This window comes from Grammomys surdaster, unplaced genomic scaffold (genome assembly GCF_004785775.1).
Source record: "Grammomys surdaster isolate TR1022 unplaced genomic scaffold, NIH_TR_1.0 1129, whole genome shotgun sequence".
Classification (NCBI taxonomy): domain Eukaryota; kingdom Metazoa; phylum Chordata; class Mammalia; order Rodentia; family Muridae; genus Grammomys; species Grammomys surdaster.
The window spans coordinates 177014-189120 of record NW_021605548.1 but is presented as its reverse complement, the minus strand read 5'-3'; the positions used below and the strand labels follow the sequence as shown (position 1 = coordinate 189120).

The window sequence follows — 12107 nt, the reverse complement described above, 5'->3', positions numbered from 1 at the left end:
CCGCTGCCCCTTAGAAGTTGGGTCGAAAGGCATATACAGTCTACATGCTTCCAGCAACCTCTCAAAAAACACAGACAGTGGCTCGTTGGGTCCCTGAAGGACTTCTTTCACCTTGACCAAATTGTCGGCCATCTCGATGCCCCTTGGAGACCCACTAGAGCCTGATGGTAGACCACCAGCCGCCCCCTACCTACAGTTAAGGGGGAATCCATCATCAATCTCTTTGGGCTTTGCGTAGGCTGCCCATTGTCACCAGGAACGTTCTTAAAGGCTTCTAACAGAATCCTTTCCTTCTCTTCAGTAGTAAAGAGAACCTGCAAAAGCTATTGACAATCATCTCAGGCGGGCTGGTGGGAAAACATCAAAGACTTTACCAGTCCCGTCAGACTGGCTGGGTTGTCTGAAAAGGAAGGGTGATTAGTCTTCTAAGACCCCTACAGATATCTCCTCTCTTTCTTGAGGGCGACCTAAATTTGTCTCTACCACCATATCTAATTGGCAGCAGGTCAGTACAGTGTCACAGTTGTTTTTATTTTTTCTTACTTTTACAATAATCTCTCCCTGCTCAATCTTCTTTTCATCCATAAACATGGATGTGTTAAGAATTCTCGACCTTAGCCAGACGGTGGTGGCACACGTCTTTAATCCCAGCACTTGGGAGGCAGAGGCAGGTGGATTTTTGAGTTCGAGGCCAGCCTGGTCTACAGAATGAGTTCCAGGACAGCCAGGGCTACACAGAGAAACCCTGTCTCAAACAACAGCAACAAGAATTCTCAAGCTCACGATTAAACTGCCAATTGCAGCCACTGGAACACTGGCAGTTTAACTATATTTTTAAGTTTCTTTTGTAATATTAGAGTGTAACCATAATTCTGAGAAACAAAACCAATTTTTAACAATGTAAACAATCTATTTTCTCTAAAATCAACACCAAGCGAATTACTTTCATGTTTCAAAGTTTTGCAGCCAGTTCTTATATATGAATGCATGATAGTGCAGCTTTTAATATCTCTTAAGGAGACATTGTTTTAAATCCTATCCTTATACATCTGCTTTCTGAATGACTCCAATCCTGAGTTACCAGTTTTAAGCCAACTTTCTGTTACCAGAGTTGCTAATGTTTAATCATATCCAAAAACTTATGGGCTAATAATGTATAACCAAAACACATAGAAAGTTTTAATACCTTTAAAAGTACTCAGAAACAAAAAAATGAAGTAGATGCACATATTATGTTTCATCTAAAAAAATTTTTTCTTACTTACTTAGCTGTAATATCAAGAGTGAAGTACCTTGTCATTTGTTGAACCCAATAAACCAAATTTTCCTAGAGAAATTTCTGTCACAGAAATTTCTCTAGGAAAAAAAATCAGTTTCTTTACCAGGAAAGCCAAAAAGTTCTTGGCCTCCCCAAGAGCAGCTTGTGCAAAGAATCATTTTTGCCAGGGCTCCTCCAGCTGTGCCTCACTTCCAGTTGCAGATCAGGGGGACTTGCCTATCAGCTTTTGTTGTGGAAATTGAGATTGCCTTTTAAACAAGTTTTAAACTAAATCAAGCCAGAAGGTTTAACCCTTTTTTATCTCTCTGAACATGAAATATAGAACAGTCATTTATTCTAATGAAACAAAGACAGACAACGACACATGTGGACAAATTTGGCGTGACAAGGACTCACAATAGACAAAGAAAGTATAACCAAGAATCTCTCCAGTAGGAGCTGGAGAGTTCCTTTTCTTTTGCTGACATACCACGGAGATCAGACAATTGTTTTAGCTCTTTCTCTGCCGGTGGCCAGGTTATTTCTTGTTAACTTAGGATATTTGACACAGTAGATTCAGTCCAAAATAACGTCAGTCAAAGTCCAATATCAAATAGAAAGACAACCAACACACAACCAGTTCACCAGGAAAACAGAGAAAAAAACCAAGATGGCTCACCTCTGTCACAGGTGGCACATAAACCAGATGATACAGACAGTTCTCGCCCCTGTCACAGGTGCAGAAACCAGGTTACACAATCAAGACATAGAAAAGTTGCCAGTAAAAGAATCCAATAACCAGACTACATGGCCAGCCTACGCTGAACCTAATCTAACAGATTCAGATGACTTGGCCAGCCTAGGCTGGACCAAGTCTAACAGATTCCTAGCACCACCAGCAATGAACAACACAGAATTAGACACGGACACATAGCCACGAGAGCTTCAACAGATGCTGCCCCAGGCGACAGTGGCTCAAGACCACTTTCAGACAGAGAAAGGGTCATTTCTGACCCTATCTCCCATACAAACAAACTCCAGATCGTCCTCTAGAGAACTGTGGCCTGCAGTGTGCCTACACATCTGTCCCACTGGTTCCATTTCCCATGAATTCCCTCCTGGAATTCGTAACCTGACCTATTCCAGGGTAGCAAAATGCTCTCTGTGCCTTGCCCAGTTCCCACTCCTGTCACCAGCACAGAAACCAGGCTACACAGATGGTCACTCCTGCCATGGGCACACGGAGACTTCACAGACACAGTACACAGACAGTTGCCCTCTTCCATGTGCACAGACACTTAATAAACACAGTACACAGTTTGTTGTCCTTGTCACAGAAACAGCCACTTTGCAAACACAAAAACAAAGAACAGACAGACAATACACAGACCTGCTCAAGCACTTGCACCTCCAAGTGAGTTCTCAGAGACTTGGGTGGTTGCAATTTCCCAGCCCATGAACCAAAATGTAAGGCCCCCGGAGTGGGGAGATCCCCACCCAAGCCACAGGAGATTGTGACTACCCAGAATCACTCTAGAGACCAAAATTGCTAAAAAACCACAAAAGACTTTATTTCCAGATTTTGGGATATCAGTCGGCTGAGGCCGAGGCTCACATGAGGAGTGTCAACCCTGAGGCACCGGAGCAAGGGGTATTTAAAGGAGAAAACCACAAACTGGGAAAGGGGGGTGGTAAAGGGGGAAACCAAGAGGGGACAGTGGAGAAATCCCAACCCACATCATAAAAACAGTAGAGAATTCTTAACTCATTATTTAGCTGGTCATAAACCAGGGTAGGGAGTGGGAAACATCCTGTACACATTCTGTTCAGGAATGTGACCTTATCCTGACCATTGTAAGCAGCCATTTCCTGGAGCAACCTAGCCAACCTGTATCTTTAGTACTGCTGTCCTTTATGGTAAGCCAGTTCTCAGAACGACCTACCTGAACTACTTTCTGGCTAGTTTCTTCTTTTTGTGGCCAGTTAGTTCCTGAAACCTGTGAGCTTGTGATCTTGCTAACCTTAATTTATATGGGGGGGTCCCAAACTTCTCTATGAATTTTCATATCCTTTCAGCTGCCAGACCTTGTCTTTGAACTCTGTAAGTTAGCAGCAGGCCTTGACTCCTGGGATGTCCCCACCCTAGAGACACAGGGGTGGAGATTACCCAAATGTTGGGGACAAGGGACTTTTGAATCTAAACTGTGTCCCAGAAGCAGCCTTAGAGGGTGGGGCTTAGGGTGTATACACCCAAAGTTGAGAAGTGTCCTGTGAGAAACTCCATACATGTGTGCTCCTGAGATGAGAGAAGCCAACAGCAGGCCCATCAGTGTATGTGTGTAAAGGGACAGCTACTTTTTCTGTGTTACCTATTGGTGTAGAAAATTGAGAAGTACATACTGGAGACCATCCAGGGTGTGGGAGGAGGATAGTTAAAGATTCAATGGCAAAGGTACTGGAGGGACTACCCAAGAGAGAAAGAGAGAGAGAGAGAGAGAGAGAGAGAGAGAGAGAGAGAGACAGAGAGAGACAGAGAGAGAGACAGAGAGAAAGACAGAGACAGAGAGAGAAAGCCCAAAGATAGTTTGAGTCTTGGTTTAACTTCTAATTCCCCTTAGTTTACTACCTTGATTTCCATATTGTTAGAACCACTGATAATTTTGTACCTCCCTATGACTTTGGTCCCTTGCCTTTTAAACCTGCTTAGTTGCTTTCATTAAAGATTGCATAGGTACAGTACAGTTGATGGTCCTGAGACAAAGATATCAAGAGCTAGATACAGAGGAGAGGAGATACAAGCTGCATAACCATCAAATAACTTCAAGCTTGAAGCATGCACAAAGAAAAAAGGGGGAATGAAAGAGGAACTTTGGAACATTTGTCCCCCACCCCATGGGAGAGGCTAATTAACATTCCTTAGTCAGAGGACACTTGCTGGATTAACATTCAGAGGAGGAACAGAGAGGTTGATTAACATTCCTCCAACCACATGGAAGGGAACCCCATAGCTGGTGAGAAAGACCCAGAGCACATAGACATATTCCAGAGGACAGACCAACCCTTGCCACTTACAGACAAGGAAGACCCTTGCAACCTCATTCCCCAAAAACCAATCAGTTTAAAAGTCACACTGTTCTGCCAATCATATTGTGCCTAGTCATTGTTTCTCTAGTCCACACCTTAAACTATACAAAAACTGACCAAATGGGCCGCCTGGGGTCGCCACTCCACCTTCGTTGTAGGACAACCCAATTGCATTGGATCATTAAAATTTCTCTTGCTTTTTGCATCAATTTATGTCTCCCCGTGGTTCACTTAAGGGGTCTTAGATAAGCTAAGGCTCCCCAAGAGTCTTACAGTGTAATACTGTAGAGTGAAAAATTATAGATACTGGGTATATAGAATCCTTTTTAGACATATAAAATATTCTTTAGGCTTTCTTTATAAGGACATAGAAAATTTTCTGAGAAACTGAGCCATGAAGCAAGTTAGGAATGTGGAAAGACCAGTCACCATTACTGGAACTGGCCTATCGCAAAGAGAAAGGAAAGAATGCAAGTGAACTAGGTGGAACCAAGCTGAGAACCACGCTGGGAACCAAGCTGAGAACTGCAGTGACAGGGCAAGGCCAAAGTAACAGGGCAGGACCACATTCTTGAGAAAGATAAGCATACAGAGAGTTTTCACCTGGGTTGGGTTCCTTTGGAATGTTCTGCTACTTTTATGTTATGCCACCTTAACAACCATGAGCCCCCTCCCCATTCCTTGGTTTGTGGCTTTTCCCCTTAAAAACCCCTCTCAAACTGGCTGTTGGGGTCAATTCTGCTCCTGCATGGGCATACGAATTGACCGGCAGCTAGCTGTCATACACCCTAATAAACCTCGATATTGCTCCAGTTCACGGTGTCTCGAGCAGATTACTGGGTGGTCGAGACTTTCTGAGAATTGAGTGAGGGTCTCCCCTCTGCGGAGGTCTTCAATACAAATTCTTGAAAACCAAAAAATAACAGAAGTAAAGAAGAGCTTATCACATCCTGCTGAAAACCCTCAAGATCCCCCTGCACTCAAAATGCTTCATCCAGCAGGGTGCTATGGTTCATGGACCTAATCTCAGACAGAAGCAGCAGGATCTCTATGAGTTTGAGGCCAGCCTGATCTACATAGTGAGCTCCAGAACAGCCAGGGAAACATAAAAAGACCCTGTCTCAAAACAAATAAAGAAAGACTACTTGTCCTTGTCCCTGACCTAAAGCTGGCACAACTGGAGAGGGAGAAATAAGGAACAAGGCTCATAAGGGTCAGTACTGCTTAGAAAAGGAGCAGAGGGAGATTGAAGACCTGGTATGTCAGATGGAGTCACTTCCTGCAGTGGACAGCCCTGGCTTGGCACAAGCCCCACTGATACACTCAAACACATGCATTGTGCAAATGTGCACACATAAACACACAAAAGCATCTATACTTCCAGAAACACATGCTTGTACATGCTCCTGTAGAAACATGAACACATATACTTACAGGTACAAACACATGAACAAGTAAACAGACACATGTCCATATAGTACACACAGATACAGAGACATATGTGTACAACATGCACATACTGTTTGGGTTTGTTTCTTGTTGCTGTGGGAAGGAAAGGATTTATGTGGCTTGTATGTCTCAGTTCTTCTTTGAAGGAAGTTAGTTTAAGTCTCGGAGCACCTGTTCCTATGACCAGTATGTCCCTCTCTAAAGACACAGAGATAGAGATCAATGCAATATTCAAGAGGTTTATTGATTCATCCAGTGTTATGGGGCCGTCCTTCAATCAGAGCAGAGGCGACCATGGAAAAAAACGACATTCAGTTTTATACTTCTTCAGACTATAGGTATTTGGTAGCATGAGCTGGTTACCTCTCATTGGTGGGGCCCATTGTTTTTGCATTCAATGTCAGGCCCTGGTGAGGAGATATCTTTGGTATGTAGAAGGGGAGGTAAGGGGTCTCACCCATACCTTGGCTGAGTCATTTCCTGGGACAGGGCGTTTCTGGAATTCTCTGACTGAGAGCACAATGGAAGGTTTCAGCCACCTGGTAGTTTCTCAAGTGGGGAGAAAGTTCTAATTCTCTCATCTAATCTTTACATCAGCACAGGAACATGAGCTGTGGGAGATACCAAGGAGGGAAGTTGCTTGCTGGCTTGTGTGCTGGCTCACTCCCACGTATATTCTCCCATAGTTCTCTTATACAGCCCAACGACATTTACAGATGGATACAGATGATACCGCATACAAAGGGATGGCCCTTCCCACGCGATTACGATTGAAGATGATAGCCCCACAGAAATGCCAATAGGGCAATCTAACCTAGGCAATTCTTGCATTCTAATCTTTGCATTCTTTGGCTGTCCCTGGTGAGGAGATATCTTTGGCATATAGAAGGGGAGGTAAGGGATCTGCCAGCTGAAGCCAACTAGGACACATACATTTATACTGAATGCTACTCTCCTTTGAGCCTCCTACTGAAACCAGAAAGGAGATGGACTCATGACCAGCAAATGAGTTCAATCAGAGCTCAAGGTCGACACAAACCCCACACACCCTCTACCTGATGAACTGGTCCTGGGGTTTTCTCAATACAATATAATGTTTCCCTTTTGTCTGAATCAGGAGCCAACAGACCCAGAACTTTTCATTTCAGATTAGTTTTAAAGTCCCAAAACTGTGAACAAGGAGTTGCACCAGGCAAGCTCCCATCCAGACCAGTGCCCTGTCTTCATCATGGAGAGACCACACCAGGTCAGCACCACAGCTATGGGCCCCTCCAATAGAGAGGGCCTGCACATCTCTAGAGTCAGAATATGAATGAGCTTCTTGATTTCTGGGGTCCTGGTAGAGAACAGCTCTGTCTAGCTATATGTCTTCAAAGGTTGGATGGGCTGCAAACATCCCATCCCTGAGGAGCTGGGAGATGTCAATGAAGGGACCTGGACCTGGCAGCAGCCTGTTCCTACCATGGCCAAGCCTGGGAGAAGGGACACTCTCAAGAGCCCGACCTTAAACCTGGGGCTAAAGCTACAATGCTCCAAAGCCTAAGAGTGGTCTGGGAGGGCTGCTTGTTAGGTACTGTGTGCTTAGCAGGTCCACAGCATCTGACACCAGAACAGCAAGGCCCTGAGGAGCCTGTAGCTAGATTGAGAGCTTCAACTAAACTCCAGGTTTATTCAAAGCATTTTTTCTTCATTTTTATTTTCTGCTTTGTCTTCTTGTGTTTCTGTGTACCATGTGTGTGTAGTGGCCATGAAGGGGAAAAGAACACACTGGATGCTCTGGAACTTGATTACTAGCTACCATGTGAGTGCTAGGAACAGATCTTGAACCCTCTGTAATAGTGTACATGCTCTTAACTGCTGGCCTGTCTCTACAGCCCCCTGGGAGTCTAAAGGTTTGAAATTAAATGCCTCTATTGACATATACTCCAGCCATTTGAAAGTGCATAATTCCGGGAGTCTAGTATATTCAAACATGTATAGGCAAGGTGGTTCATGCCTTTAAGCCCAGTGTTCAGGGGGCAGAGGCAGGTGAATCTCTGTGAGTCCCAAGACAGTCTTGTTTGTCTTGTGAGTTTCAGGCCAGCAGGGGATACATAAAGAGACCCTGTCTCCAAGTTCAATTAAATAAACAAGTGCACAGATAAATAAACCTGTGTGACTATTGCCCACACCACAGGGGAAAAAACCCTCCAAAACCATTAGGAGTTTCTCCCTATTTATTCATCCCTTAGTCAGTGGCAACCACTTACAGATTGGCTTATTTTCGAGATTTCATACAGGATAACTTGCACAGTAATGGTGTGGGTGTGTGGTTGGTTGGTTGGTTTGTGTTGGTTTGGTTTAGTTTTGGTCTGGCTTCTTCTGCTTGTGGCCATGGTTTCAGGTTTCATCCACATTCTGCAGTGTATCTTAGAAGTGTATTCATGCCTCCCGATTGCCATGCAGGCACCCTACTGTGGGTTGGTGACAGAGCTTAGTTATAGACCACTTTCTTGCCTGGTATGTGCAGGGCCCAGAACTGGGGAAAATACTGTACAAATTTACTATTTTTAAAAATCTATATATGAGTTGATGGACATCCAGGTCACTTAAGGGTTATCTGCTTGACTCTTTAAAATGTTACCATGGAGACCTGGAAAGATGGTTCAGGGGTTAAGAGCACTTGATGCTCTTACAGAAGACCAGGACTCAGTTCCTGGCATCCACATATGTTGTACATGCACACATGCAGACAAAGAACTCAAATACTTAAAATAAACATTTTTTAAAACTTTAAATACTACAATAGACATTGGTGTACACATTTGATCTGTTTGATCTCTTGTTTCCTTTTTCAGCAACACATCACCATTGATTGCCACAATCCCGTGATGACATCTTGCATTGGATATGCACCTAAAAGTCCAATTGCTAGGTCACTTGGTAACTCTACATTTACCCATTTGAAATATTGTCTTTGCATTCTAGAACAGCTCTACTGTTTCCAGTTTCCTGTCTGCATGGACCTCGGGATTTGTTTTTCTACAGTCTTACTACAATTTACTTAGGATGACAGTCAACCAGCCAAGTGGCCTTTCATGCTATGTAGTTTTGGTTATTTTTTTAAAATTTCTTTCTGTTTTTATACTGCTAACTTTTTCATATTTATTTCTTTATATTATGCATATGAGTACACCACCATCATTTTCTTCAGACACACACCAGAAGAGGGCATCAGACTCCATAACAATGGTGGTAAGCCACCATGTGGTTCCTGGGAATTGAACTCAGGACCTCTGGAAGAGCAGTCAGTGCTCTTAACCATTGAGTCATCTCTCCAGCCCATGGGTGGGTTCTTTATACAGTTTGTTGGAGTGACTCAGTCTAGGTCTCCATCAGGCTTGTTGTTTCCCGGGGAACATGCAGGTCTCACCCTTATCAGTCGCAAGGACATTATTATGATCCTCTACTTTTGTAGGGCCACTGAAGCTTGTGAGTTTAAACAAAGAGGTAAGATTTAGACATTTTAGTATTATAATTTGTACTGGCTGGTTGTATGTGTCAACTTGACACAAGCTAGAGTTACCACAAAGAAAGGAGACTCTTTAGAGAAAATGCCTCATGAGATCCAGCTGTGAGGCATTTACTCAATTAGTGATCCAGGGGGGAGGGCCTAGTCTATTGTGGGTGTTGTCATTCCTGGGCTGGTATGACAGCAAGCTGAGCAAACCAGTAAGTAGCACCCCTCTACGGCCTCTACATCAGCTCCTACCTCCAAGTTCCTGCCCTGTGTGAGTTCCTATCCTGATTTCCTTGGTGACCAACAGCAATGTGGAAGTGTGAGCTGAATAAACCCTTTCCTCCCCAACTTGCTTCTTGGTCAGGATGTTTTTTTTACAGGAATAGAAACCCTGACGAAGACATCATTGTCTGTAATCTACACTGAAACTCACATTGTAGAAAAGACTGTAGACTCATACCTTTGTGTCATAGTAGAGGCTTGGAAAATGATTTGGGGTGAAAAGCATGAAGACTCTTTAAGGTGAGCTCAGGGAACACAAACCTTCTGTGAGACAGAAGGGGCAAGAGCTCCCTAGATCCTGATTTGCAGTATGATTAGAGATTGTGAAAGAGGGACTTCTTTCCTCTATCCAGAAGGCTGGATGCACATGGATTAGAAGTACTCCAACATACTACATCTCTTACTCCTTTGAAATAGTGCCACTTCCTGCTGACACTCCACTCGTAGCTATTCACTCTACACCCCTGAGCCCATATCCATCCTACAGGTTGAAGGCAAAGGCCACCAAAGCCGGAAGAAGATGGTGACCCTTCCTCCAGGCAGCGTCCTTGCATTCCAAGTGGCCAAACTGCTCATTAGCTCTACATGGGGTGAGTGGCAAAGGACTGTCTCTAGAGTCCAGACTCTGTGGCAGAGAAGCACTTCAGCTAGCCAGGGGATGCTGTGGGTATCTGGCTGCATGATCTCCCAGACAGGATGTTAAAGTGTGTCAGGACTGAGATGTGGGTCACAGGGGCAGGGTCTCATGAGGTCCCAGGAGCCCTGGGGATAATGGATTGATGACCTGCTTGCTTCTGCCTGCTGCCAGGTATCCTTCTCGTCTCAGATGAGAAACAGAGGACCTTTGAATCCTCCTCAGGTAAAGTCCCAAACCCTCTGGCCTTACATGCCCCTTAGCTTTGAGGGGTTCTGTGCTCAGGGCATGAGGTGGGCACACACCACACATACACATGTATACACAATGGGTGAGGCTCAACTCAGGTGATGTAGCTGGGCCAGCTTAGCTTTCCATCTGCCCTGGGCTGCCATTAGTAGGAGGGATGGGTCTGGGAGGGTCCAGGGGAAAATCTCATCCCTCTTTGACATGAGACAATGGTCCATGGGTCTCTACACAAAACAGCTCTTCCCCTTCCACCATCTGGATTTGTTGTCAGGTCAACAGAAGTGTAGTGGACCAGAAGCGCCATAGATTTTATCTGTTCGCTGCACTACATCACCGCTACCCATTTTCGAGGATCACAGACAAGACAGGTCAGTAACCCCTTGACCTCCCTGGAACTCCATGGCTTCTGCATCTGCTACCTGGACCTACTCCTCCTAACTAATGTTCCCCAAGACCTCATGGGCATCAGGTGGTACTGCCCTCAGTCCCTGCAGGTAGAATCCCTGATGAAGAAGAATTCAGGGAAGACTTCCAAGACCTGTCTGCAGAGGTTAAGGCTGGTTCCTTAGAACTTGGGAGATTAAAAATGGAGACGAAACAACAGCTACTAGTGGACATCAGGAGGATTTTACAGGACCAGACCAGCCTGGAAGCCTTAGAGGCCTCAGTGAGTGAGTGTCGGTGGTGGACAGGGTCTGGACAAACCTGCTTAGTCTCACTTACTAGTGCCTCCTCAGCTAGGGCAGGGACTGTGCAGTGGATGGAAGGTGGAGCCTCTTGAGGGCCCAGCAGGCTGCATCCTTGAGTGTCTGGATCTCACTTCTGGAGAGCTGGTGATAAAACAGGCAGCCCCTATCTTCTACCTGCTGGGAACACTGAATGGTGAGCAGACCAAGGAGGCATTAGTAGGGACAGGAAGGGAGGACTAGGTTCTATATGGGCATTCTGGAACCCTCTCTCAGACCAGATCTCTCCCCAGTGCTGAGTGAAACTCAGAGGCAGATGCTGGCTAAGGATCTGGAGACAACAGTACTGTCAAAGCACCTGGAGTTGGTGAGAAGACCCGGCCTGGGGGGTGCAATGGGGACCTGGGGATATCAAGATTGACAGGGGAAAGGGCTGCTTCCCTCAGGCTCAAACTACAGGCAGCATCTATAACCTCTTACCCTCCTCTGTTGATAGGTGGAACACATCTTGGTAAAGAGCACCCCATGGAAGGAGCAGAGGACTGTGTTCCTGCCTGCCAGGCTCCTTGGCGACAGCTGGGATGAGAAGGCTCCCACCTGGGTCTTGCTAGAAGAATGTGGCCTAAGGTTGCGGGTGGAACCCCCCCAGGTGCACTGGGAACCGACTTCTCAGGACCCCACATGTGCTCTCTATGCCTCCCTGGCTCTATTGTCTAGTCGAAGCCAGAAACCTCATTAGCCTGCAGGCCTCCCTTCCAGCAACATCTCCATGCCCTTCCCTCCAGCCAGGGCAGAATCTTGCCAAGCCCAGCCTCTAGGAAGGCCAAGTACCCAACTCAGTCACCGGGTTAGAATGCAATGAGACCCAAGAGTTGGAAACATTCAATAAATGTACAAACTATAGTGCTGCGTTTCTGAGGGATACTGGATCATCAGTTGGATGGGGTAGGGTGGGGTTTGCCCACA

The 12107-nt window shown here is 45.4% G+C and overlaps 1 protein-coding gene across 1 annotated transcript in view; it reads left to right on the top strand.

The window, feature by feature from the left end:
- Positions 1–11880, top strand: part of LOC114634826 (gasdermin-D-like) — a 19769-nt gene extending 7889 nt beyond the window's left edge. Inside the window, exons 2-7 of the mRNA XM_028783426.1 lie at positions 10060–10162; positions 10381–10431; positions 10950–11122; positions 11193–11337; positions 11435–11508; positions 11638–11880. Coding sequence (XP_028639259.1) covers positions 10060–10162; positions 10381–10431; positions 10950–11122; positions 11193–11337; positions 11435–11508; positions 11638–11880 — 789 coding nt within the window. The remainder of the gene's footprint in view (positions 1–10059; positions 10163–10380; positions 10432–10949; positions 11123–11192; positions 11338–11434; positions 11509–11637) is intronic.
- Positions 11881–12107: the final 227 nt, after the last annotated feature.